Source organism: Heterocephalus glaber, unplaced genomic scaffold, assembly GCF_053883595.1.
Source record: "Heterocephalus glaber isolate CG9 unplaced genomic scaffold, H.glaber_assembly_v1.0 deba00001687, whole genome shotgun sequence".
Taxonomy (NCBI): domain Eukaryota; kingdom Metazoa; phylum Chordata; class Mammalia; order Rodentia; family Bathyergidae; genus Heterocephalus; species Heterocephalus glaber.
Window position 1 is genome coordinate 5,640,121 of NW_028258412.1, and position 26,927 is coordinate 5,667,047.

Below are 26,927 nucleotides of genomic sequence, written 5' to 3' on the forward strand. Positions count from 1 at the left end.
CATACCAGCTTTACCAATTGTCCCCAAAGAGTTCTTTTTATTTATCCATTTATTTTGTTTACTTTCACAGTGCTGGGGATCAAACCCAGGGCTCGTGGTAGTCAAGCACTTTACCACTGAGCTTACCCCCATCCCAAAAGCTCTTTTTTTTTTTAATTCAAATTCTGACTAAGGTTGACATGTTGCATTTGGTTGTCATGTCTCTGGTCTCTCTTAGTCGAGAACAGACTTTCTGTCCCTTTCTTCTTTTCTTGACCTTTTCTCCCCTGTACTGAAGATTAAACCCAGGACCTTCACACTGAACTACATCACAGCTCTTCTTTCAGTTTTTTATTTTGAGACAGTGTCTCACTAAATCTCTAAATTATCCAGGCAGAGGCCCAAACTCACAATCCTTCTGACTCAGCCTTTGAGAGCACTGGGAACTATAGGTGTGCGCCACCACACCTAGCTTTGCTTCTTTGTTGTTTGGTTCGTTTGTTTGTTTGTTTGTTTTTGAGACAAGGTCTTGCTAGGTATCCAGACTTGCCTTGAACTCACTAAATAGCCTAGGCTTGCCTTCAACTTGTGGTGATCCTCCTGTCTCAACTCTCAAGTGCTGAATACAGGCATCCACAAGCACACCTGGCCTGACTTTGTCTCTTAGTGAATGTCTCGAGTCTAGATTTCTTCATGGTGTGATGCAGTGCAGGTTAAGTACTCGATGGAGCATTTGTGGTGGATGTGGTGCTCTGGATTGTATCTCATCAGGATCCCAATATTCCATTGTCCATGCTGAGAATGGCTTAATGAAATTTTTGCAGGTCATCCATTTTTAGATCCTATTCCTGTGATACTTAAAGAGGGTTACATTGGCATGCAACCCATTGTGACCCTGGGAAATGGATAAAATGGCCATTTGGTGGCATGAGGATATCCCAATCTATTTGATTGTACAGGACAGCTGGATGATAAGGAACAAACACAGGAAGCAACTTGCTCATAATGGAAATGTTAGGAGGCCTCTTGGTTGATTAGATGTTTTTATGAAGAACACTACTTTAAAATGTTGGATTATAATTATACCAATGTGCATGTTAGACATCCCTTTATAGTTCAAGTAAAGGATTCCAAGAGAGAATTCTAGACATTGTCAGAACTGGAATAGTTCTCATCCTGGTCTCTGTTGAAATTGAGATACCTACATTCTGGAAATACCTTTGTTCTCAGCTAAGCAAGAGGAAGGAGTGAGGAAGCATGGAGAATGCTAAGGCTCCATGCGGGAGAAGGAAAAGACAGACAGATTGGGAGGAAATCAAGTTGATCCCTGGCTGTTGAGGTCTCTGACAGCAGCTAGCTCTGCTTGTGAGGTGAGGAGCCTGAAAACCAGGAGGCCCTGGAGGAGGAGTTTTGAGGACCCATTGCTACATCCCTGAGAGCTGGGAGGTGTAAGCCTGAAAAGCAGAGGTGCAGACCAGTACTGCTTAGGGGATAGAACTGAGGGCAGGGCACCAAGATGTGCCAGAATATGGGCTGTTCTCATGGCCCTGGCAGGTATGAGCACTATTTTCTGGAAAGGGACTCTGGACCAGAGTCACAAGTTTTTTGGGGGGATGGGGATGTCTATTTTGTTTCATTTTGTTTTTTGAGATAGGGTCTTGATATGTAGTTCAAGCTAGGCTCGAACTCACTGTGTAGCCCAGGATGGCCTCAAACTCTTGGCAATCCTCCTGCCTCAACCTTCCAAGTGCTGGGATTATAGGCATGTGCCACCACACTTGGCTTAGAGCCACAGGTCTGTCAGCACTCTAAGCATCAATTCCCCAACAGCAATGTTCCTCAAACATTTTCAATTTTTATTTATATTCAATTTGGTGTGAATAGAAATATCAGCAACCAGCCTGATTTCACTGATAAGAGTTAATTATGATGAGGCTAAATTGGTAATTTAAGACACAAAGTGAAATTAAAAAATAGGAAGTAAACAAGAGTAGACGACTGTGGTAGGAATCATACAGGTGATGCAAGAGCAGCTGGAGTTGGGCAACAGAGATGAGAGGATGGGGTGGGCTCCACGGCAGGCTCTGGGACAGCAGTTCTGCCCCTGCTGATTGGCATCCCCCTGGCCCAAAGCCAGCTGGGATCAGATGTCTTTCTGAGGGGCCTTTCAGGGATTGCTTCTGCCTGCCTTGTTCCTTTCCTGTCTTCTCCTGGTCTTGTTCTGGCTGTCCATGGGCCCTGGGCTGTGGCAGGTGGTATGGGCTTGCAGGTGCATGTCCCGGGTGGGGCATGGGCCACCAACAGGCTTTGCAGGGCCCCCTCCCCTGCCCCCATCACGGCTGCATCTGTCTCTTTCCTCCACAGGGGGAGGGGTTGCACCAACTACGCGAGGCTTTGAAGATTTTAGCTGAGAGGGTTTTAATCTTGGAAACAATGATTGGGCTCTATGGTGAGTAGAGACAGACAGACGGACAGACAGCCCAGCCCCTGCCTGCCAGCCTTCCCCAAACCCTCCTGGGGAACAACTGGCCCAGGCCCAGTCATGAGGCTGGAGAAAGTACCTGTGCCAAGCAGGTGTGGACTGAGAGGCCAAAACCATTCATCTTTCAATGACCAGTAGTCTCCTGCACAGGTGAAGGCCCTAGAAATGCAGCCCCTACCCCAGGGGTCAGACCTGGGCCTCTAGGTATTGTGAATGACATGGTTTTTCAGGCCTGCACGGAACCAAAGATGACAGCTTTTGAGTTTGGAAAAAATTATAGACAACGGAAACCAAACTCCAGATCAGCAAGGGCTTGTGGGTAACAGAGCCAAACTTCAGCAGTGCAAGGGATCATGGGGTAATAGAGTTGGAGCCCAAGACCACATGAGGAATATGGGTAATGGATCTAGATTCATAGTCTTTAGCTCTAGAGAAATCAGGGGTGACAGAACCAGGCTGCAGACCCACAGGACAATCAGTCACGGAACTAGACTCCAGAAATGCAGGGGCCTGGGTATGACAGAACCAGGTTTGGACCTCAGGGAAATCTGGGTAATTCACCATCTACCAGGTCTGATCATTTTCCCCCATAATCCCTCCTGGCCCTTGGTATCCCCATAGCAGCTTCCACTTTAGTCCTCCTAATCTGCCCTGCAGGTCCCTTTAGGGGGTCAGGAGAGCCAGACACTCAATCCGGTATTCTCTAGAAATTCCCCACCTAGCTGGTCACTTGAGGAACCAGGCAAGTCCTGACCCCACCTTAAGAGGGGAGACAGAGGTCCCGTCACCTACCCCCCATCCCTACCTCAGCTCCCCGGCCCAGCCCTCGGAGGCCAGACTCGCACCGTCTGCTCTTCTCAATCTCCCATCAGGCTCCTAGCTTACAGAGCTTCCTGCAGCAGCAGGCTCAGCTGGAGCTCCTGGCCAGACGGGTCACCCTGCTGGAAGCCATCATCTGGCCAGGTAATGGCAGGGCGGGCAGGCAGGGGCAACCCTTCCAGGAAGGGCCTGGGCAGGGCCCGGGCATGCAGGAGGCACCTCCCAATGCTTGACTTGGCCAGCAGACATTCATTCTTCATCCTTCCATCCATCCAGAAGATGGTGACTGGCACAGAGAAGGCTCTGGTAACTAGTGCTGCAGTGAAGGAGCATCTGCTCTGTGTCAGGCACCTGCTGGCACTGGCTCCAACACATTAGACAGAGTCCCGCCCGCGTGGAGTGTAGGGGGCTGGGGGCCAGGGAGAGCCCTGGCATTGGCAATGGAGCGTAAGGTGAGATATCCCATGGTGGAGTGAGTACAGGCACCTGGGAGAACACAGAAGTGCTTCTGCCTCAGATCTGTGTGGGGGTGGTGAGGGCTTCCTGGAAGAAGTGATGTCTCAGTGGACACCTGAAGGGCAAGGATCAGGGAAGAGTGAACAGGCAGAGGAAGAGCAAAGGCCAAGAGAGCAGAGAGAGCCTAGAGGACTTGTTCCTCAGTGTTGCTGAAAGGTGAGAGCCAAGGCTGGAGAATCTGACAGGCTCCAAACTGAGAAGGTTCTAGAAGGCAGGTTGGGGTGACATGGGAGAAGGTAAGATTCCAGGAAGGCAGTACCCCTCCCTGTCCTGGAGATGAGGCTGAGGACATCTCTCCCCCTAAAACCAGAGCCCATAGCTGGCACTGGGGAGAGGAAGGGATTGACTGCCCTCAGGGCTTGGCTGTTCCTCACCAACCCACTAAGAGGTCCCCAGCTGCTCTTTGCCTACTTCTAGTCACTCCATCTCACAGTTCATGAACACATTGGATACAGGCCTTGACATCATGTCCAACCTCGGAAGAAACTAAGAGAAGGAGGGAGGGTCAAGGTTAAAGCCAAGCCTCCTTCATTCAGCAAAATCATATGGCACATGTGCCGAATGCCAGGCTGGGGTGGGTGCTGCGGCCTTACAGAGCAACTGGGGCTCTGCCTTGGGGAGCTACCCATCAGTGGCAGGGAATCCTCAATATCTATAGAGGTTTGGGGAAAGAGAGCACCCAAGTACGTGGGTGAGGAAACTATCACTTCGCACTGAATGTCGGGGACAACTTCTTGCAAGTGGGGACACTTGCATTGGGTCATGAAAGATTCATGGGTATGCCAGGTAGAGAAGGTGGAAGGGACAATCCTGGCAGCCTCAAAAGGCCAAAGGCCTAGGTTGGAAAGTGTGTGTGGTCTGTTGACAAAGTGCCCCCCACAAGCCACCTGACTTCTCTAACTTTTGGAGACATCAGGACTACCTCCCAGACCTCCCTTGCCCTCATCTGGTCACTTGAGGAGCTAGGGAAGCCCTGTCTCCTCGTTAGGAAATGAGGCTGAGGCCTCAGTGGAGATACAGGAGTGGAGATGCTCCAAGGAACCCAGGGGACTCTTGGGAACAAAGTATGAAACCCCCACTTCTTAGGTGTCCCCTACTACCTCTGAAGAGGACTGGGGCAAGAGCTAATAAGGACATGTTTGTGCCACTGCAGCCCAAGATCTGGCCTGGCCTGCCTGCCTTCAGCCAGCTCTCCCTTTGACAGCCGAGGGAGGAAGTGCCAGGCACCTGAGAAGGCCTGTTCCCCCTTCAGTGACCACACACCCAGGAGAATGGCCCTTCAAGCCAGCAGGGGTTGGGCCCTAGGGGAAGAGGTACAGGAGGAGGGGAACAGAGAATGGATTGGAACCCTCTGTATTAGCCCAGCATACTCAACAGGTGCTACCTAAAGACCCAGATGGCACCGGGCATGGTGGTTCACACCTGTAATCCTAGCTACTTGAGAGGCTGAGGTAGGAGGATCACAATTGCCTGGGCAATTTAGTCAAACCTAGCCTCCAAATAAAATTTTTAAAAGACTGGGGATAGTAGCGTAGTAGAGCACTTGCCTAGCATACATAGCCTTTGGCTTCAATCCTCAGCACCACCACCACCAAAAAAAAAAAAAAAGTTGATGCTCGTGTTTAGGTTATAATCAACACAGACTGTGTGTGAGAATCTAGGTTCAATCCCCAGCACCAAATGCTGCTTCTGATAAGTAGATTTTTTTTTTTCTGGTACCAGGGATCAAACTCAGAACCTTACACTTTCAAGGCAGGCACAGTGCCACTGAGCAAAATCCGTGGCCCTGCTGCTGGTGATAATGATGACAGTAACAGCTACCACCTCTGTGGGCCACCTGGGCTGGGGGACATAATCATTTCCAGTCCTTAAAATGAGCTTTAAAAAAACCCAGGCATGGTGCTGCACACCTGTAATCCCAGCACTTAGGAGGGTGAGGCTGAAGGATCGCCATGAGTTGAGGCCAGCCTGAGCTACATAGCGAGACCCTGTCTCAAAAAACAAAACACAAGCTTGTCAGGTGAGCAACACCCATTTTAAAGATGAAGAAACAGATCAGAGACCTCACAAGACCTCAGGGTCACAGGGATAGTGACAGTAAGACACAGGGGTCCACCCTAGGTCTGTCCTCTCTAGTGCTGGCTCCTTTGACTCCTCCAGCAGAGGTTTGCTGAGACCTCTGCCTGGCCAGGCACTGAGTAGGGCTTGGGAAAACCAAGGCCCCAGAGTTGTTCATATCATGATTGACTCATAGTGACCAGACCTACAGGAGACCTGGGTCAAAGCCACACCAACCTAGTAACCTTAATAATCCAGGATTTACTGTAAAAACTACTTTCCACTCCTGGTAACATTAAACCCATTTATGGCAAAGGTGTGACAAGGCAAGAGTATTATCTCGATGTTCCAGATGAGCCTCCAAGGTGTGTGGACTGCCCAAGGCCACCTAACTTGAACGTGGTAGGGCCAGGACTTGACCCTAGTTGACACAGAAGCTGGTCCTCTATGCCATCATCTCCCATGCTCCCTCATTGCGCATGAAATATCCTTCATGACTACACATACCTGCCTGCTCCATGTCCCCATTCTCAGGCCAGAGGTCCATAGGCTCAGCATTTAAGTGTTATGAGGTGCATCCCTCTCCCTGGCACTGCCCTCAGTGAGAACCTGGTGCTCAGCAGAGCCCAAACATCTCTCCTAGAAATGGCCCTAGAGGCTCAGCCAAGTCCTCCATCATGGGGGTCTCCCCTGAGTAGAAAAACAGCCTATCCTTTTTTTTTTGGTACCGGGGATTAAACTTGGGACCTTGCACTTTTGAGGCAGGTGCTGGAACCACTGAGCTAAATCTCCAGCCCAAAACAGCGTATCCTGCCCTGCCTGACCTGCTCATTTAACTCTGGGAGGGACTGAGATAATAGTTTCGGAAGGCTTCCTAAAGAACATAGCTCCCACTCTGGGTTTGGGAGGATAAGCAGGACTTTTCCAGTGGCAAAAATGCCGGTTATTATTTCACTCCAGATTGGAGCATATCACCATAGTCCCATTGGAACTGACTTCATTGTTAGAGCTGCCTGGCCCTCAGAATCTCTCTGGAAATATCCCTGATTTTAGACATAAGTCAACTGAGGTCCTGACAGGGGTCCAACATGCCCAAAACTGCACAGTAGGTCGGGGCAGAGCCTGGCCTCTTCCTAGGCCCTTTCCCCAAACTGGTGCTCTAGCCCAAGGAAAGAGGGACAGACGCAGTAAATCTGTTTCCAATGAAATGAGATGATTTTTGTTGTGTTTGTTTGTTTTTGCAGTGCTGGGGATTGAACACAATCTAGGCAAGTGCTCTACTATGGAACTACGTCCTCAGCCCTCTAAACAAATTTTTTTTCTTTTTTTGAAACAGGGTTTAAGTTGCCCAGACTGGTCTCAAATTTTTGATCTTCCTGCCTCAGCCTTGAAGGGAACTGAGATTACTGTCATATACCACCGTGCCTGGTTAAGAACTGAACTTTCATGGAACGGGAATTTAGCTCAGTGGTGCCACTGCCTGCCTTGCAAGCGCAAGGTCTTGAGTTCAATCCCTGGTACCAAAAAAAGAAGTGAACTTTGAATGGAGTATTTGCTACGTGTTGAACATCTCATGTAAACATGGTTTCCCTGGTTATCCTTGCTTGAGAAAGCAGGAATCAAATAGAGGCCCTGAGTATTCTCATTGGGTTGGGGGACTCAGAAGTCCCGAAGGAAGGTAGTAACCAGCCTGCAGATGCCCTTTTTTCCTGAAGCTCTGCCTCCCAGGTGCCAGGGTACACTGCTGTCCTGCCCCCTGCCAGAGAGCCAGGAGGAGGTGGGCACCCCATATGGACTTCCTAACACTGCCTCTCTCCTTCTCATTCCTTCCAACAGAGCCAGAACTGGGGTCTGGGGCAGGCCCTGGTGGCATGGGCGGCCCCGGCCTCCTTCGGGGCAAGAGGGGAGGACACACAGCCAACTACCGGATCATCGAGCCTAGGAGCCGGAATGAGAGAGGCTGAGGGCAGTGGTGGCCCCTCAGGGTGGACCATGCCAGGCTTCCCTTTCCAGCCTGGACTTGGCCAGCTGCTTCCAGGGATCACCAGTTCCTATTTATTAATGTCCTCAGGGTCCCTCTGCCATTTAGGCCTTAGGGGTAGGCAGGTCTCAGTCCTGACACCTGTACATACCTGAAACCCATCATAGACTAGGGATTGAGAGAGAGGTGACAACCTAGACAGGCTTACTCAGCCCACTCGGGCCTGAGTCTTTCTTTCCCTCTGCAAAATGGGGTGATACAGGCCTTCAAAGAGGGTAGCGGTACAAGGCTTCTTGTCTCATCAGCATCCCAGCTGAGAGGCACTGCAGAAGCCAAGAGCAGAGCTCTGCCCCACCCTCAGTATGTGCAGGGATGCTGGGGGTGGGGGCAGTCTCTGTCCTCCTCCTCAGGCAAACTTTGGAGAGCCCCCCTGCACAACCTCCTCTCCTTGTTTTCTGGTGCTGGGTTCCCACCCCCAAGACTGGGCCACCTAATTTCTGACAACGGTGAGAGGGTTCTTGTCTTAGTTCTGCCCCTCAAGCCTCTAATCCCTCCTTAGTGTCCCAGGTCAGGGGTGGGGACATGGAGAAGAGGCTGCCTGAAGTGTGTGACAGACACTGGGAGGTAGATCTGTATTGGCCAATAAAGGCCCCTACCTAAGTTCCACCCAGTGTGGTCTCACTGTGTTCTTAGACTGGGGCAGCCCAGAAGAGTCTCTCTAAGCTGAGGCCCAAGGATGGGTAGACATCGGTTGGAAACAAATGATGGAGCATGCACCTTGGAGAGTCCAGCCCAGCCCTAGAGGACACAGCTTCCTGTGGAAGAGGCTGTAGAGCAAAAGCCTGGTGTCTCGACATGAAGGAGTGCTTTCCCACAAGTGGTCATTCATTCACTACTCATTCATTCATCCCCAATGCCAACACAGAAGTCAGAAATACGTCCAAGGAGTCCAGGCTGTAAAACAAACTGGTTTTTACTCTAAACAAGTACCAAGACAGCATGCCAGTGGGGTGGGGAGATGCCCTGTACCCACTATGGCCTTGGGTAGAAGAGGGGCTCAGGCTATCTGCCCTCAGGCAGGGCCTGTGCCCTTACCCTCTGCTAGGGGGCCCCAGGACCCTTTGGGTGGGCAGGTACCCACTTCCCTTCAGTCACCAAGGCCTTTGTGTCCACCTGCCCTCCAACCAGCAGGGACACAGCACCTTCCACATGGCCTGTAGCTGCCAGTGCCACCACAGCTTGCTCTGTGGGGAAACCCATGCGCTCCAGTTGCTGCAGCCTGTGAGGTTGTATGAAACAGGAGTGTCAGGACCACGGCAGCCTCCACACCAGGGGCACCATCCCCGCCCACCCTACCTTACCGCAGAGAAGAAACGGAGGACTTAGGGAGCCACAATGGGCCCTGGGGCCCTGGGACTGGCCCATCCAAGAGTGAGGCCTGAATCCCCTCCTGCAGCATCTGCTCGTCCAAGGCCATCCACAGTGAGGTCCCTGGAGCAAAGGTGGACCTGGGCCACTCCAGGTCCATCTCTGAGGAACCCTCCCAGGTCAGCTGCCCAGGCTCCAGGCCTGGTGGGACCCTTGCTGGACGTTCACTGTGGGACCAGGGGGTAGGGAAAGCCAGGTAAGGAGGGCCAGGGACAGCAGACCTGCAGGGATGGAAGGAAGGTGTGACTGCCAGCCACCTCCGGGGCTTCCACCACCAGTGCTTGGGCCACGCATCCCCCTCACCTCACTCCAGAGGGATGGGTGACAGGCAGTTCAGCCAGGCTGCCTGGGGTGGGAAGGAGCCTCAGTGGCCACCACCGGGCCAGGGTCCGGCACAAGATGCCCTCCTGCAACATCAGTAGTCGCTGCTCTGAGAGCTCCAACCACTGGAAGACCCCAGTGGTATCTGTCTGCCCAAGGCAGGGCAGCTGGTCAAGGAAAACTGAAACTAGTCAGGGGCTGGCCAGCTCCACATACCAGGCCCCTTGCCAAGTGTGTGCTAGGCATTCCCTTGTATCTCACTCAAGCCCTAAAGGAAAGGGTCATCACCCGAGGCTCAGAAAAAGGGAACCGGCCTGAAGCTACTTGACCAAAGAGGAAGAGCCACATGTGCCTCCCCATCAAAATCTGGCTCTTTCCACCCTCAGCCACCCTGACCTGCTCTGTTCTCAGGGCTGTGTGTCTGCTCAGGTCTCTGACTTCCAGGAAAAGTCCTGTTGACCACCTCCTGCCCTCCACCAGACCAGCATGCTCCCCATTCACACAGGCCTGGCCAGCTGGTACCCTCAGTCAGAAACAGATTCCTCTCCTGGAATACTGCAAGGGGTCAGCCTGTTCTCCCTGGTGACACTGCTTTCCCCAACCAGTATTAAACATCACTGGAGCAAATCCCCATGTTTTAGGCATCTGTACAACAGGCCATAGGTTGTCCTCTCAATTCCCAAAGAATCCTTTGCACTTTCTGTGCTTGGTCCATGGTCCGTCCCACTTCCCTCCACCCAAACCTTTTCTTTCATGGCTCAGTTCAGATTATGGCAGGGCCCAGATTAGTGCTTCCTCAGCCCTCCCAGACTCCTCAAGGAGTGCTTTAAATTGAAAATGGTGGGCCAGGAATTTAGCTCAGTGGTTCCGGCACCTGCCCTGCAAGTGCAAGGTCCCGAGTTTGATCCTCAGTACCAAAAAAAAAAAAAAAGAAAGAAAATGGCACTTCCACCTGGTCACGACACCCCAGTCCTCACTCAAGAGTTGCTCCTGTTATGTGTGTGCACAACCACCTGGCACTGTGGGGGCCTGATGTTCCTGTGCCACTTCCTTCCCAGACATCCAAGGGGCCCTGCCACAGAACCCACAAGGCTATGTAGGCTCGAGGCTCCAGCAAAGGATACAGGCCAGGCCAGCAAGGAGGCCACAAAGGAGCTGCAGGAAGGGTGGCTCAGAACAGAGCAATGGAGTCAAGGCAAGCAGCAGCCAGGGCAACAGCCTTGGTGGCAGCACCCCCCAAAACCATCGAGGGCAGTGACCCTGCCCTGCCAGCATGGCCAGATGGACTGGCATGTATCCAGAGCTACCACCCTCACTAGACACACCAAGGCCTGCCAGCAGCACTGCCAGCAGCCCAGTGGCCAGGGAGAGCAGAGTGGAGGCATGAAGGAATTGCAGGGTACCCAGGTGGCGCTCCTGCCACCAGCCCAGAGTGGGCAGCAGCAGCAGGCTCAGGAGCAGGCCTGGCAGGGTGACGTGGCCTAAGACATGGGTCAGCAGCCGGTGTACTGGGAGAGAAAAGGGGTTCATGTACCAGGTTGGGAAGCAGGGCTATCATTACCCACCAGGGACACCAGCTGAGCAAACCTCCCCCACCAGGAGGCAATGTGCCCACTGCCAGTGCATGACTGGTAGAGGGGACCAGGGGGTTCCAAACACTGTGGTTACCCCTCTGCTGTGTTTATGGGATCCATCACTCAGTCTTCTCACTAACTGCTAAGCTTTCACTCTGCCCCAGAGATAGTGAAGGTGTGCTGCATTCATATTAACCAAATCCCTCACACCTGGGTAAGAATGCAAGCTCTGATGAGACTGCCTGCATCACTCCCGGAGTCCCTCACTCCCCCAACTTTGTGACTTTAAACAAATCCCTGGATCTCTCTGAGCATCATTTGAGTTCCTAAAATGTAAATTGGAGCAGTTATTGGGAAACAGGAGTTCATCTGGGGTCACTCCTCAAACCCCCAGCACCCCTTCCCTGTCCTCTTACTTAGCTGAAAGCCTATTTTAGCTTCACTTTTTATGTCAAAGGAAGGGTGTCAGAAGTGCTAGCCATGCCTCGTGGCACAGTCGTAATCCCAGCACTCTGGGAGGCTGAGGCAGGATTGCAAGTTCCAACCCAGCCCGGGAAACTTAGCAAGACCCTGTCTCAAAATTTTTAAAAATGTTCAAAGGCTGGGGATGTAACTCATTGTGAAGGGCCTGAGTTCAACCCCCAGTACTACCAAAAAAAGGAAAAAAACCACAAAACTTCCCACAGGTTCCCTCTCCACTCTACTGGGCCATCTGCTAGGTCCTTCATGGCTGTGGATGAACTCCCTATGATCATTTCTAAGGCTGACTCCCCTATTACCACCCCCCCAGGCATTGGGTCTCATCCCTGCTTGACCACTGCAGAGTATATGCTGCTTCTATCAACTAGTGTTGGGCCCTACAAGTCTCCAGTCTCCTCCAAGGTCTATGAGGCTGGCCCTCACCCTGCCAGGGGTCCAGCAGCAGCTCCGGGGCCAAGGTGAGGCTGGGGCCGGCTCCCAACAGCCACAGGCTAGTCATCAGCAGCATTAAGACAGAGGAGGCAAGAGGCAGCGCTGGGAAGAGTAGGCCAGGGGGATCCCTGGCATGCATGGTTTGATTGAGGATGGTCAAGGGTGGTCCGGGGACTGTGTGCTGCTGGTGAAAGAAAACACCAACAGTTATTATTGTAGCTTTATCTCATTGACTCCCTCAGCTACTTTACCAACAGCCTCATTTTACAGAAGTAGAAGCAGGCTGGAGAGACAGCTCAGCCACAGTGGTTAGAACCAACCATTAGCCATCTGCCCATTGTGAGGATGGGAATAGCACAGGCATTGAGTCCTGAGTCCAGACTGACCCTGAAGAAAGGTCTCAGATAGGAGGTGTAGGGCCAGAAAAGTTGAACTGGGGCCCTGGGCTACTGAAAATGGGTACAACCCCCTAGGGCAGTGGTGGCAAACCAATTGCATACGTGCCACAGCAGGCACGCAGAGTGCTCTCTGTCTGCATGCGAGCCAAAAGTGAGTTGCTTTCTCTAAACTAAAACCTCAGTATTCAGGTTTAATTGCAGTGTTGGCACTCTGCGATAAATAATTAGGTTTTGGGTTGCAGTTTGGGTACTAGGTCTCTAAAAGTTTCACCATCATTGCCCTAGGGCCAATTCAGAGCCATCTCTAGGCACCTTCTGTTTCTCCCTTCCCTTAGGCTGCCACCCTCCACTTCCTCCCTGCCACTGTGCTCAGCTTTAGAGTCCCAGTGGCCTCAGTTGCCCTAGAGCAAGGTGCCAAGACCAACCAATAGGCAAGCAGATTGGAGAGGGGATGGGGTAAAAGGGCTAGAAAGAGGGGCAGCAGGGGTCCCACATCTGAGCATCTTCCTCCTCAGCCTTAAGCATAGTCCCCCTGGCCTTAGCCTCCCTTTTCACAATAAAGTTCTAGTATTTGCTCTTCCTCTTTCTGCTGTATGTCCCTAAGCAGGTTCTCAAACTCTAAGCCTCTCCTTTCTCATCAGTGAACTGAGAAAATCTTTTCCTCATAGGATGAGAAAAAGGAATAGGCCAAAGCAGGCCCCAGCCCACAGCTCCTGCTCAAGAAAGTGTAACCACCCCACTGACCGTGAGAGGTATTTGTGGCCATCACCTGACCCACTCACCAAGAGAAAGCCTCAAGATGGCTGCTCAAGACTAGCTGGTTGAAGCTCTGGCCCCCAACGTGGCCATTCCCTGCCCACAAAGCTAGGCTGTTCCTCCTCTGTGCTCCTCCTTCAATTCACATCCAGCCTGTAGCCCCTTCAGCCCTGGCCAGGCCTCTTTGTCCCAGAGCTCCTGCTGAGCTGATTCAGGGCAGAAAGCAGGGTCCCAGCAAAATAAAGCCATTTCTATCCCAAAGGCTTCCTGTATGTATCTGCCTGTTTCCTGCAGAAAAAAATGTGGACATCTCCTCTGCCTACAAGGTCCTTCTCCATCTCTCCGGCAGACAAACACCTACTCATTCTTTGAAGCCCAGCTCAAATGTCCTCTTCCTCTCCCCTTCCCACATCATAGATCTGGTCTTTTGAGCACAGTTGGCCTGTTTCAGTTGGCAGGTGGTCTGAGTTTATGGGGAAGGGGCACTCCTTTTATTGCCAAATTCCCCAGTACACAGCCAGTGATTTTTATGTGTTCACTGAAAGACACTGCTCTTGGTCCAGCTCAGGAAGCTGGGGTGAGCCCTGCCCTTCACTGGGCCCTTGCACCCACTTATGCAGCTGAGCTGAGGTTCAGCAAAGTGGGCAGATACCAACCTTGCCTGGGGCCAAGACACCCACTGCATGCTTCCTCTTGCAACCTCATAATCACTCCCACTCCCACCCCATGCACCTTAGCAAGGGTGAAGGATTTGCCCAGGGCCTCGTAACTATGCCTTGAGCCCTCTGGATTTATAAAATGGAGCTGTGCACCATCAAGCCCTGCCTACCTCGCTGGGGAGCCAGGAGTACAGAATAGGAAGTCAAGGACGGGAAGACTCTTCGGGATGGAGGGGGAGGGGAGCCTTCGAGGTCTAGGTCGAACTCAGCTTTGTGACTTTGGGAAAAGTACTCAATTTTCTTGGGCCTCAGTTTCCACTGCTGTTAAAACAAGGATATAGGACGAGAGGTGATTAAAGGGCTTTCTCAAGCCTGACCGTTAAGGGGTGGGGTGGGGGTGAGTCCTCGGGGCCGGGCACGGCGTTCAGGGCCTCCCACCCAACCGACAGGCCTAAGGCCCCAACCCCCGCCGGCCCGGGCACGCGTCCGAGGTACTCACTGCGGAGCATGCCCACCACCACCCCGGAAGGCCGGGGGGGCCCCCCGCTGGGAATCCTCGGGTCGAACACCAAGGTGCCCCAGACCCACTGCGCGCACACCCGGGCGTGTGACCCTGGCCGACCAGCAGGCGCGCAACCCCACCCCCACCGCCACCGCCACCCCCGGTGCCCGCCTATTAGTCAGCAGTTGTTCTAGGCCCTGATCCCTTCCCCCAGCCCTCCCGCCGGCCTCCGTTCTCCTCCAGGGCAGACTCTTCAGAGACGGTCCCTAGAGCTGGCGGACGTAACCATTCGGAACGACCCAGCCTCGCGAATCCCTTCGGTTCGATGGTGACACCCGCTCACAGGCGCTTCAGCCCTTTCTGTGCTACTTTGTCCCACGCATCATGTTCAGTAAGCTTTAGAAAGGATTGGGACAACAGTTTCAGATGTGAAGAACGAGAAATTGGTGGCTCAGCCCTCCTTCCTCCACCCCCATTGGCGTGTACCAATGGTAGCGCCCGAGGTTGCGGGTTTCGGGCCTGCGCAGTGCGGCGCTTAGAGGGAAAGCGAGAGGGTGACGGACGTTGAGAGAACGAGGAGGAAGGAGAGAAAATGGCGTCCACGGGTGAGTGTGATGGAACTGCGGTCGGTCTGGCGATGGCTGGGACCCCCGAAACCGGGGACTGCTTGCCTCTGGGTGTGGTCAAGATAATTGGAGTTGAAGAGAAAGGTTGGAGGTACCTGCCGCGCCCAGACGGGCTTGGGGGGCCCGCGTCCCCCTCCCCTCCCCCATCGGGCGGGCCGGTTCTGGAACCTTCCGGCGCGCTGGGGGCTCGCGGTGACGGGGCGCCTGAGCCCCGCCGCCCTGCCGCCCTGCCTTGGCCTCCATTGTGTTGCGATCGTCGGCCCCAGCGCTCCCGGCGGCCCGCCACGTGGGCGGGGCCTGTGGCCTCTTAGGTCCCGCGTGAAGCTGGGACGCCGCCTGGCCTCGAGCCCGTCACCCCGAAAGCAGAGGGGGACCCGTAAGGTTAATCGAAAAGCTGCAGCCCGCCTGCCAGTGTGACCCTCCACTCTTATCTTAACAGAGCACAGGGCAAGTGGTCTTGGCCCGAGGGCAACTCTTCCTTAGGGAGAAATCGGGGGGGGGGGGGGATCTTGTCGCGGATCTATGTGGTGCGGGGCTGCAGCTTCTGAGGAGGAGCCCAGTCATCCTTCAGGCCCAGTCGGCTGGATGCCTTCCATCCCAGAACCCAACTTACACAGGCCTGGCCTTAAGACATAGTGTTTCCTTCTTCGGGCCTTACCCCAAATCTGCTTCCCAGGGCCATTTTTTATTAAACGCATAGGGAGATCAGTTGTATAAGAAGGCCACCCTGGATCTGAAAGTCAGAAATCCTACCAGAAGGAAATCTCTGATCTCTTTAACCTAGGAGGAACAAAAGCTCGAGCCTTTATATAAACTATGGTTAAACCATCGCCTGGCACATTTATATTTGCCTGCGTTAGGCTACAGGGTTTATTTAGTGAACCTGTAGACGCTAGGAAAAGCAGGCCCGCGGTAGACTTCAAAAGAAAGCCCAGTGTGGGAACTGTAGAATGTGATGGGTAAGGTGGTCATTACCGCCTGGAGCGTTTGAGAGTACTGTATGGCCTTTTACCGCCAGATTGGTGCACTTAACCGGGGATTGTTAGTAGGGTGGAGCTTTTTTTCCTTTGGCGGTATTCGTAGACCAGCCTGGTTCCGAGCTTTGGAGGCACTGGAGGAAAATGACAGAGAAGATGGGGAAAGCTCTTGAGTCCTTCAGAATTTTAATTTAGAAAGACTCTAGCATCTAACAACTGAAAGACAATCTTAGTAACTGTCCATTTGTGTGGTCAGTAAACAGGTGAATGTTGGCTCTTGGTGCCAGGCTATCAGGAGTGCTCCTAAACGAGAGTGTTTCTGAAAGAAAACGCTCCCAAGAGATAATACAGACACATCCTGTGCCCTTTCCACCCTCATCTTGCCTACTACAGCCTGAGGAGACAAAGTGTTTACATTGAAATTTTTTATGTGGCTGGACATGACTTTTTTCAGTCATCTTTGCTCAGACCCTCTTTGCTGGTAACCACCTACTGTATTAAAATTACAAGTATGGTCACCTGCCTTGCAAGCGCAAGGACCTGAGTTCGATCCCCGGTACCAAAAAAAAAAAATTACAAGCACGGTTTACATAGAATATTAGGCCCCACTAGGGGATCTTTAGGGAATCACATATCTTATCAGAAACTTAGTTTGCTTTTCTGCAAAATGTAAAAGAATAGGTATACTTTTTAAAAGCTTCTTGAGCCCTTCTGGTTTTAACAGCAAAGTATTTCAGTCGCAACAAAATTACCCCGTGCTGACTTTAATGCATTATGTAGTCTGACGCCCTAAATCTCTACAGTTTAGAAAGTGCCTGACCCAGAATGTCTTAAGTTGCTGCCTTGAGTAATGTTAACATGTTTTCCCCTCGCTCTCCTGTAATCATGTAGAAAAGTACCCACACTGTGTAGCTACGTGCAGTAAACACAGTTACATCGCAGCCTCCAAACAACCACTGTTCAGACCAAGCAACAGAATATTGCTAGCACTCTAAAGAGCCCCTGCATCACAACTCTCTCCTCGGCCTGTGGTGTTTTTAGTGGTTTTTAACTGCACGTTTGGAAATTAAAAATAAACAATTGGTTTAATAATCTGAGCAGTGTGTTTTTATAGTTTGAGAACATGTAAAGTTTGTGTGCTGTAGGTAAATAAATTCTCCTGAAAAGTATTTTCTGCCTCAGCCCAACAGCGTAAGGGCCAAATCCTCTGGTTTCACACTGACCTGCGATCATTAGCTATCCTGTATCAGTTTTTATGTTTTACATAACTGCTTTTGTATAAGACTTCTCACAAACATTGAATTTACATGTCAGTGATTTTAGATTATTTTTCATACAGAAACCTTGGTAAAATGTTGATTGAAATCATTGGTTTTGGTGCTTCTTGTGTTTTGTGAATGCCAATTTGCATTTAATGGAGAAGGGGTTGTTTACAGTGCTGGGGCTCTTAAACCCAGGCCATTGGGCATGCTGGTCAAGTCCTCTATCTACCACTGAGCTATTTTTATTTTGAGACCGAATGTCACTAAGTTGCCCAGGCTGGCCTTGAACCTGAGATTATGAGCGTGCACCACTGCATCTGGCTACATTTAATTTTTATGTGTCGTAAAGAATATGACTTAGAGGGCCGGGCATTTAGCTCAGTGGTTCTGCCGCCTGCCTCACAAGCGGAAGGACCCGAGTTCGACCCCCGGTACCAAAAGAAAAAAAAAAAGAAAAGATAAAGAATATGACTTAGAGCATTGCTGAAAATGCTTCAAGATTTTGACTTGAATGGATTGATTTCTTTCATTTTAAGATATCCTTTGAGCAGTTGATTTTATAATGTTGATTCAGGGTTCTGAGTTAAGGGTATACAAATGAAGAAAAGGTAGGTGAAAGAGGAGCTAGAAACAAACCAAATTTAAAAGAGATGTACACAGCCTCAAACTCTGAGGCCAAATCAGTAGATTGTGAGGCAAGCTTTGGATTGCATGGCAAGGGGTTCTACCCCTCCAAGAACTGAGATATCGACAGTTGCTTTTGCATGAGACTTTCTGACTCTTTCTGACTGAAAAAGAAAGGACTCTTTTGGACCGGGGATTTAGCTCAGTGGTTCCAGCACCTGCCTCACAAGCGCAAGGTCCCGAATTTAATCCCGGGTACCAAAAAAAAAAAAAGAAAGAAAGAAAGGACTCTTCTGTTCTGTTTTAATGGCAGTAGTGTATTCAAACTTTGAACAAGATATATATTCATGTGCAGAGGAAATAACTAGGCAAAGTTTTTAAAAATAAACGGCCTTTTAAAAAAAAATCTTAAAACTTCTCTAACTTTAATTCAGTAGTCCTGTGAAAATATCTCAGCCATTTTCCTTTCCACTGCTTATATTAGATAACTTAATGGATCAGTTTTTAGTCCCTTTTGACGTATGTTGTAAAAAGTTGTAGGAGGGTTTATGTAGAGCAAAGAAAATTTGTGAGGGTTTTTTTTTTTTTTTTAAGTTCAAATCATTTTGCATTTTAGGACAGAAATACAGTAATGTAACGTAAAACCAAATTATTCCCAGATATCTAGCTTGAGTTATTGATGTAGTTAGTACTGAGTCAACAGACTCTTTAGAACATTAGATTTTAATGACTATCCTCTTGTTTTGTACATTCCATTTCAGTATTATTTTGCTAGAGAATTACGGTTGATCTTACTTGCTAACGTGAGGAAGTGCTAGAAAAACTTGTTTTGAGGAGATGAAACTACTAATGTAATTAATCAGTCTGATATTGAACATTGTAATATTGTGGCATAGCTTCTTTATATGAACATAAAGCTTCTGATCCTGTTTTAGGGTCTTGTTCTCGGTTAGCTTTAGGATGGTGATCTTACATTTAAAATAGTAGCCTGTGGTTAAAGGGGGTTTATGGTCATGGGAACGTGCAGACTATCCCTGCCAAGTCAGCTGAGCTTGGCCTCATTAGCTAGCATTGTATTCGTATTCAGACTTTCTGAGTTAAACTGTTTTAGACCTAATTTGATTGGGTATTGAAAGAGCAGAGGTTCTCTTTTAGACTGTGTCAGCCTCTTTAAGTTTAAAGAATTCTTGCCACCTAAATTCCTTCTGTTGCTTTTATCTCTTTACCTTCTGTTTGTTAACTTTACACTTCTTTCCTTGTTTCCTTCAGATTATAGTACCTACAGCCAAGCTGCAGCCCAGCAGGGGTAAGTCATTTTTATAACAAATTTTGTCTCTAAGTAGTGTTTTTAAAGTATGGAGCCTCATGTAGTTGTAGCAGTTGTAGTAATAGAATCAGAATGTTCTCTGTTCAGTTCTTGCATTTAATTTTTTTGCAGCTACAGTGCTTACACCGCCCAGCCAACTCAAGGATATGCACAGACCACCCAGGTAATCTTTAAGATACAGTAATTACTGTAGCTGCATCTCTAGGTAAAATATTTCTGTTAGCCATTAAAACAATGACTAGCAAAGATCTTTTTTTAAATTAGGTAAGGGCTGGGGATTTAGCTCAGTGGTTCTGCCACTTGCCTCGCAAGCACAAGGACCTGAGTTGGATCCCTGGTACCAAAAAAATAAAATAAAATGAGGTAAAACGAGTAATATTTTGTGTGTAATAATTAAAAACCCAGGAATTTACAGTGAATTACAAAGGGCTTCATTCTGCCATCTTAAATGAAACTGTATTAAATCAGGGGATTGGCTTTTTATAAGTTTCTTGACTCATGGGCCAGGGATTTAGCTCAGTGCTTTTGCCACCTGCTGCGCAAGGGCAAGGACCCGAGTTCGATCTCCGGCACTAAAAAATAAATAAATAAATTTCTCGACTCTTACCATTTCTCCAGTTGCCCTATTCCATGGTTGGTCTTTCTGTTTATTATGTTTGAATTTACTTAATCATCATAGTACTGCAAAGGAAAATGGTGATACGATCATTTCGCAGATGAGATCATTGCAGTGCATAGGAACTGTATAACTTGTCATTGATTACAGTGTAAGTAGTAGGATCACTTCTAAGAAATGTTGCTGCCTGTTTGAGGAGCTCCCAAACTTTCCAATACATGAGTTTGTGGTTAAAAACCTAGGTCAGGGCATAGGGTTGTATCTCAGTGATAGAGTGCTAACCTAGCATGCATGATCTCCAGGACCATGGCACCCCACCCCACCCCCCAAAAAAGCCTAGGCCACCTAGTCTAGAAATAGGCCTTCTAGTGTTTTCAAGATCACCTCAAATTCTGGGGCCAGGGATTTAGCTTAGTGGTTCTGCTGCCTGCCCTCCAAGCGCAAGGACCCAAGTTTGATCCCTGGTACTAAAAAAGAAAAAAAAAAAAGCACCTCAAATTCTGAATGAATCACACCATAAAGTGGATACTAATTACTGCCATCAAACTATCTTCTAGGATAGAATGTGGTGTATCATTGTTTTGGGGGGCGGTTTGTGGGTTTTTTTGTTTTTGTTTTATACCAGGGATTGAACTCGGGACCTTGTGCTTATGAGGCAGGCAGCAGAACCACTGAGCTAAATCCCTGGCCTAGACTTTGAGATCTCTAGCATATCTTACATAACTGGCCATACAGACAAACCGGAATATGATCATGTTAAAATTTGAAAGAACAGCTCATTCCTTACTTGATTTTAAGTGTTAACTGGTGTCCAAGTTAAAAAGACAAGTCTTGATGTACTAAGCATAAGAAAACATGCAGTGTTCTAGTTCCATTTCCTTTGAAATAATGTAATAGTTTTAATCTTTGTGCCATGCTGAAAATATAGTTTTCAAAATTGCCTGGAAGATTTTAGCCTTATCTTCCATTTTCTTTTTGCCCATTTATCTTCCTAATAATTTGTGTCTAGTTACTGAAACTGGCTACATCAAGTACAGACAGTTACACACCTGTGCCCTTACTGCTCTTCCCTTGGGAGTGTCCTGTTAACCTCCTTTATATAGAGGTTTTGCCTAAATATCTCTAGAATTTTATTTTATCTTTGCCAAAATAAGAATAATCTGGGTAAGAGATAATGGGCTCAAGCGATAGCTGAGTAGCTGAGCTTAGTCACACACGCCTATAATCATAATCACAGCACTTGGGAGGATGAGGCAGAAGGATTGCACCAAGTTTGAAGCTGGCTCCAGGTCAGTCTGGAATACATAGCGAGACCCTGTCTAATAATTTTATGCCTATTTTAATCTTTGATTCTATAATTTAGAAACCCTTAGATAAGTCAATTTTATGCTAAAATATAAGATTCACATACAGAGTTCTTACATGTGTGTTTTCTTTGGAGCAGGCATATGGGCAACAAAGCTATGGAACCTATGGACAGCCTACTGATGTCAGCTATACCCAGGCTCAGACCACCGCCACCTATGGGCAGACTGCATATGCAACTTCTTATGGACAGCCTCCCACTGGTAAGGCCTGCCTTGGAGAGATTTTTGGGTCATGGTGTCTAGGGCATTTGCTAAGAGACTTATTACTCATGTTCTTAGATGTATATTCTGATCTGTATCTTGGAGATCTTTTACTGTTAAGGAAGAGACTTTTTTTTCTTTCTTGTCTTTCCCTTAAATATTCCTTGAGGGATACCTAATAGAATGTGGGTGGGATAAACTTCAAGGGAGAAGAAGAACTTTTAACTTCTATAAACTATATTAAATAATCTGACAACAAAATGGAGACTGTGTAAAAGATTGTGCTAATGCTAATACTAAGAATGAGCATTCTTAAACTGGACTGCTTAAAAATCAAACTGGTTTTCGTGTTTGCTTCCTCTGATAGTGTACCCTCTACTTTTTGTTTTGTGCTTTCCACAGTAGAAGGGACCAGTACAGGTTTGACTATCCTGCTCATTCTTGCATGGGAAATGCTTTCCATCTTGTCTAACCTTGTAATGTTAACCCTTTAGGTGTTTTCATTTGTTTAACCCCCAGATTTTTCTAACATCACACACAAACAGGTGCTAATGAAAAAACTGCTTCAGGTGCCATTCACAGATTCGTGTCCTTTTCTTTTATGATTTGGAAAAGATTTTATTTAACATTAGTTTTTATCAAGCCTTAATAATATTCACCTTCGCCAAGGTATTTCAGGTGATTATTCCCAGCTGATTTGCCCCTATTCCCTAAAGGATAGATTGCATGATTAGATTTATTTAGAGGAACAGACTACCACCCTGCATGTATCATGTTTGTCTGTTGGTTGGTTTTCAGACACATCTTTTTTTCTGTTTCAAGTGTTAATTATTTTAATCCATAGTATGTCTTCAGCATATATTTTATATATAGCATTCTAGAAAGCTAAAAAAAAACTTTGGAGAATTACCATAAATTGTATACTGATACTGAGATTGAATGGAGTATGTGAAAAGTCTGTAATAGTTTTTTCTGCTTAGTGATATGTAATGATTCAAGCTATTTACCCCTACCTTTATTATCATAAAAGATTTTAATATAAGGAATTGTTAAAGATGTAAAAACTATTTTCCAACTATCTTCACTTCTCCATATTATTTATAGTCTAGTAAGAGAAATAACTGTCATTTATCTCATTGAGTACTGGTGCTGTGAATTTGCTGGAAAGTGCTTCCTAAGTAATGTATATGTTGAATTGGATGGGAAATGTTTAAACTTTCTAGTAGCAGCTGGAAGAACTGAAACTGTGAGAGAGTCCCATCATCAATGTAGGCCCATAAAGCGTAGGACAACACAGAAACCAGTAGCTTTGATAAGGTGGAGAATGCTGTTGGTAGTAATGTTTGTATAGACTTGATAGTTTATGGGATATCCTTTACAGTAATTCCCCAACAAACATTGCCAGACAGATAAAAACAGATCTCACATGATATACATTTATAGATGTTAGCTCATGTATCTACTGGGCTTGTCACAGTTGTGCTGCTGTGTGCTTAGTGTACAGTAGTACAGTGCTCAGTCAGAGCCCAAGATGTCCAGAAGAACGAGGAACAGCAGTGGTGATGTGGAGGGGACTGCTAAGAAGCACAGTGCAATATATGGTATCCCATGCAGTCTTTAGATATAAAAATCATTGAATAATTATCAGAAGAAATATATGAAAATACATTGTTCTCTTTAGGATTTTTTCTAAATTGAGCTTCAGATAAAAGGGGCTATTTACTAATTAAAATAGAGTTCTTAAACTTCCATTTTTACTGTTCAGATTGAACAGAGATTTTGGTTAGTTTGATGTTTCTTACCACCTTTTTCCTTCAGGCCATTAACACATAGTAGATCTGTTGTCTTTTTCTTCTGTTGGTTTTTTTTGTTGTCATTAAATCATTTTGCTCTGTTGATTTTTTTGCTCATTTTGCTTGGCTGCTTGTATGGGCACTACAGATTAATTAAAAGATTATTAACCTAGTGTCTGTTACTGTAGAGTCTTTAACACTACAGGGCTCTAACTATTGCCACGTAGTTTTATGATATTAGTTAATGCCCTGATCAGTCGTTTTTGTTGTTTAACTGCTCTTCCTGTGAATTTTATAGACAGCCTGTCATCATGTAGGAGAAAAACACCTATAAAAATAATAAAGGAGGGGCCAGGGATTTAGCTTAGTGGTTTCGCTGCCTGCTTCGAAAGCGCAAGGACCCGAGTTTGATCCTGGTACCAAAAATAAATAAAATGATAAAGGAGGTAGAATTAGATTCTAGTTAGTAGTAAATAAATGAGTGCTTTGTATAGTTAACCTTAGGAGTGTGCAAAGAACTTTTAAATTAGGGCCAGGGATTTAGCTCAGTGGTGCTGTGCCTGCCTGGCAAGTGCAAGGTCCTGGGTTCGATCCCCAGTACCTGAAAAAAGAAACAAAATACACAGGGCTCTAGTGTAGTTCAGTGGCAGAACGTTTGCCTAGCATCTGTGAGACCCTGAATTTAATCCCAGTACTATCCCCCCAAAAAACAAAAAAACAGTTCAAGTGAACAGCATACAAATTCAAAATTAATTTTCCAAACCAAACCAAATGTGGTGGCACACATCTGGAATCCCAGTACTCTGGAAGGCTGAGGCAGGAGGATTGCAAGTTGGAGCCCAACTTAGCAAGACCCTGACTCAAAGAGCTAGGAGGTAGCTCACTGCAGAAGCCCTGGGTTCAATCCCCAGTACCACAAAAAGTAATAATATATAATTTCCATTGTGAACTTTTACACATATCCACCCATTTTGACAAGGAAATTGCTGTGTCAAGTTGATCTTGTTTTCATTTAGCTTGTTGTGTGTTTGGTGAGGGCACTTTACTCTGACCAAAACCAGGTCCCTAAATGTTAACTAAAATGAGCAGTCTTAATCCAGTGTTTGTTTTAAAGACTGAAATTTTTTTATTTTAATGAAATTAGATTTTCCTTTGATGGCTCTAAATGCTGATGTCTAGACTAAGGTTTTTATGGTTCAGTGACTGTAAAGGAGTCAAAGAGCCCAGTACCAGGAAAGGTCATAACACCTCCGAGGGACAAGACCTAAGAGCTATACAGACTTTGAATTTTTGGTCATGCTCTAAGCCCAGGTCCCAAAGGAAAAAGCAATAATCTTGGTGATGTGTAGCACACTTGTAAGTGCAGGCCTTTGTGGCACCTGGATAGGGAAGTACTGAAGTGGGGGAGAAGAGACTAGATTACACCTCTAATATTGCTGTATAGGAAAAGGGTCCTTTTGTCTTTGGTAGGTAAGTAAGAAGAATGGAGCTGGGTAACTCATTAATGAGCCTCATAACAAAGTTTTTTAGTTGTTACTTGAAACAAAATTAGTTCTTAGAATGTTGCATCACATGTTAATATATCTCAGTGCAGATGAAACACATGTTCTCTGTAACTTCAGTTTTCTTTTTTTGGTGCTGGGAATCAAACTCGGGTCCTTGCACTTGGGCAGGCAGCGAAACCACTGCGCTAAATCCCTGGCCCAACTTCAGTTTTCTTAAACATGAACTGCCCATGGTACAGAGCCTGGGAATGGAAGAAAGTAATAAATTACTACCCAAAGTTTAAGGATTTAGTGCTTAAACCCACCTAGACCCAGATCATTATTTTTTAGCTATTTTGAAATGCTGTGTCATTTGCATTTTACCCCTCTCTGGTACATTCTGCTTCCTGCTTAAAGATTTTTTGAGGTGCTTAAGCTTGTTAGTTGAGAGATTTAAGGAAATCTGATAGCAGAATCAGCAAAACACAAACTTGTTTACTTTGAAAGCCTTCCAGAGGGGCAGAAGAAAGTTTAATAATGGTTTTCTATAGCATGTTCTTTCTCCCCATTATATGTGAGTTTAAAGCAAATGAGATAGCCAGGTATGGTGGCGCACACCTGTGATCGAGCCCTCAGGAGGTGGAGGCAGGAGGATCACTGAGAGTTGGCGGCCAGCCTGAACTACATGGGAAGACCCTGTCTCAAAAACTGAAGAAAAAATAATAAAACAAATGAGATAGTACTTTACTAAAAACTGACTCCTTTCAGAGAACTTAGGCTTTAAATATTGGTTACTACGCTGGCTGAAGGGCAAATATTTAAAGGGATTAAATTTTGTAATGGTTTAAAGTGAGTGGTTTACAAATTGTTCTGTTAATGAAAAAGTGTCTAGGCAGATCTTTGAAGGGCCAGAAATCTGACCCAGCTCTTCTTTGTCCTAGGTTATACTACTCCAACTGCCCCCCAGGCATATAGCCAACCTGTCCAAGGGTACGGCACTGGTGCTTACGACACCACCACTGCTACGGTCACCACTACCCAGGCCTCTTATGCAGCTCAGTCTGCGTATGGCACTCAGCCTGCTTACCCAGCCTATGGACAGCAGCCAGCAGCTACTGCACCTGCAAGGTAAGGCTATATTCCCTACTCCTAATTCTGTACTGCATCAACCTCAGGTGTGAGGGAAACAGCAGCTCAATACACTTAAAGAATCCATGACATAGTTACTCTTTTTAAGTGTTGATTGTGTTCTTACAAGCATTATAGTAACTAATGTTCTAAGCCATACCACAAAAGTATTCTCCATTTAGCAATGAAATGGTACCATTCAAGGGCCAAAATGAGGGCTATCACTCAATAGATTGCCTAGTTTGGGGGCATATTTTTTGGGTATGAAGAGGCTATTGTTTTTATTCTCCTAAACCCAAAAGAAAATTATGTTTTTTTCAGAACTGAACTACTCATAAAATTACACTTTGAATACTTTTATCTTTGGTGTTCTTGACTCCATAAATGGGTAACAGCTGCTCTTTTGGTATAAACATGATAGTTTACTGAACAGGAAGGAGAGTAGCTTCATATGAGTCAAGAAATAGTCTTTTGGGGGCCGGGGATTTAGCTCAGTGGTTCCAGCGCCTGCCTCACAAGCACAGGGTCCTGAGTTTGATCCCCAGTACCAAAAAAAAGAAATAGTCTTCTGGCCAAGTGTGGTAACACAGCAGTTGAGAGGCTGAGGCAGGAGGATTGTCATGAGTTTGAGGCCAGCCTGAAATACATAGTGAGACCCTGTCTTAAAAAAATAATAAAATAAAAATAAATAGTCCTGTGATCCAATTGTTAGTAAAGGCTATATCCATATCTAGGAAGTCAAACAGTGCTTTAGCTTAAATAGGTGATATCATTTTAACTTGGTGCCCACCTATAGAGTGAACAGTAAGTAAGTCCAACAGGACTCACACCCTATGACTGGTTAGCATATAAACAGTATTATTACTTAACAGAAGATATCAGGTCTTTGCTTTAGACAATACACTTGGGTGACTTCTGCATACAGAATTCTTTGAATGTAGCCTTTCTAGGGAATAAACAAGATCAACTACAGACTTTGTGTCTGCTATAGAAGGAAGAAATTGGCCCTGGTAAACACTCTTGAAATTACTTCTAAAATGTACAGTGAGTAATCAGCCACACGGTAGTTTACAGCTGCTATTATAGCCTGTGTAATAGTTGTGTTTAAATAAGCTGATTCCTAGGAGGGCCCTACTG

At 47.2% G+C, this 26,927-nt stretch overlaps 3 protein-coding genes across 26 annotated transcripts in view; 2 read left to right on the top strand and 1 right to left on the bottom strand.

Annotated features, from left to right (window-relative positions):
* Positions 1-8,501, top strand: part of Emid1 (EMI domain containing 1) — a 46,817-nt gene extending 38,316 nt beyond the window's left edge. For 3 of the 12 annotated variants that reach the window (XM_087198110.1, XM_004843377.3, XM_004843376.3), the window contains 2 exons: positions 2,344-2,428; positions 7,691-8,501. In XM_087198110.1, coding sequence (XP_087054236.1) covers positions 2,344-2,428; positions 7,691-7,818 — 213 coding nt within the window. In that variant the 3' untranslated portion in view covers positions 7,819-8,501. Of the gene's footprint in view, positions 1-2,343; positions 2,429-3,333; positions 3,425-7,190; positions 7,440-7,690 lie in introns of those variants that run through there. The other 9 variants (XM_087198109.1, XM_004843375.3, XM_021257164.2 and 6 more) reach the window with 7 other exon arrangements.
* Positions 8,502-8,790: 289 nt separating this feature from the next.
* Rhbdd3 (rhomboid domain containing 3) lies at positions 8,791-14,626 on the bottom strand. Of its 8 annotated transcripts, XM_013071987.3 has the most exons (7): positions 14,383-14,626; positions 14,054-14,204; positions 12,062-12,254; positions 10,709-11,092; positions 9,567-9,729; positions 9,197-9,484; positions 8,791-9,114 (listed from the first exon to the last, which is right to left on the bottom strand). In XM_013071987.3, exons 3-7 carry the CDS (start codon positions 12,207-12,209, stop codon positions 8,937-8,939), a joined length of 1,161 nt encoding a protein of 386 aa, XP_012927441.1. In that variant the 5' UTR covers positions 12,210-12,254; positions 14,054-14,204; positions 14,383-14,626; the 3' UTR covers positions 8,791-8,936. The 8 variants fall into 8 exon arrangements, with proteins under 8 accessions (XP_012927441.1, XP_004843452.1, XP_087054241.1 ...); XM_004843395.4 differs by lacking the exon at positions 14,054-14,204 and having other exon boundaries at positions 12,062-12,251; positions 14,383-14,529; XM_087198115.1 differs by lacking the exon at positions 14,054-14,204 and having other exon boundaries at positions 14,383-14,515.
* Positions 14,627-14,811: 185 nt separating this feature from the next.
* The window catches only part of Ewsr1 (EWS RNA binding protein 1), a 29,318-nt gene continuing 17,202 nt past the window's right edge, over positions 14,812-26,927 (top strand). For 3 of the 6 annotated variants that reach the window (XM_004843380.4, XM_004843381.4, XM_087198108.1), the window contains exons 1-6: positions 14,813-14,990; positions 19,144-19,180; positions 19,313-19,364; positions 21,262-21,385; positions 21,788-21,805; positions 25,604-25,790. In XM_004843380.4, coding sequence (XP_004843437.1) covers positions 14,978-14,990; positions 19,144-19,180; positions 19,313-19,364; positions 21,262-21,385; positions 21,788-21,805; positions 25,604-25,790 — 431 coding nt within the window. In that variant the 5' untranslated portion in view covers positions 14,813-14,977. Of the gene's footprint in view, positions 14,991-19,143; positions 19,181-19,312; positions 19,365-21,261; positions 21,386-21,787; positions 21,806-25,603; positions 25,791-26,927 lie in introns of all 6 variants that reach the window. The other 3 variants (XM_004843382.3, XM_004843383.3, XM_004843385.4) reach the window with 2 other exon arrangements.

Excerpts from the sequence above, each read along its gene's own strand:
- Rhbdd3 (XM_013071987.3), bottom strand. The coding sequence starts at position 12,209 with ATGCATGCCAGGGATCCCCCTGGCCTACTCTTCCCAGCGCTGCCTCTT. Across the intron at positions 9,485-9,566 it reads ACCCATCCCTCTGGAGTGAG|GTCTGCTGTCCCTGGCCCTC; the intron begins GTGAGGGGGATG and ends CCATCCCTGCAG. Across the intron at positions 9,115-9,196 it reads TCCTCCGTTTCTTCTCTGCG|GCTGCAGCAACTGGAGCGCA; the intron begins GTAAGGTAGGGT and ends ACAACCTCACAG.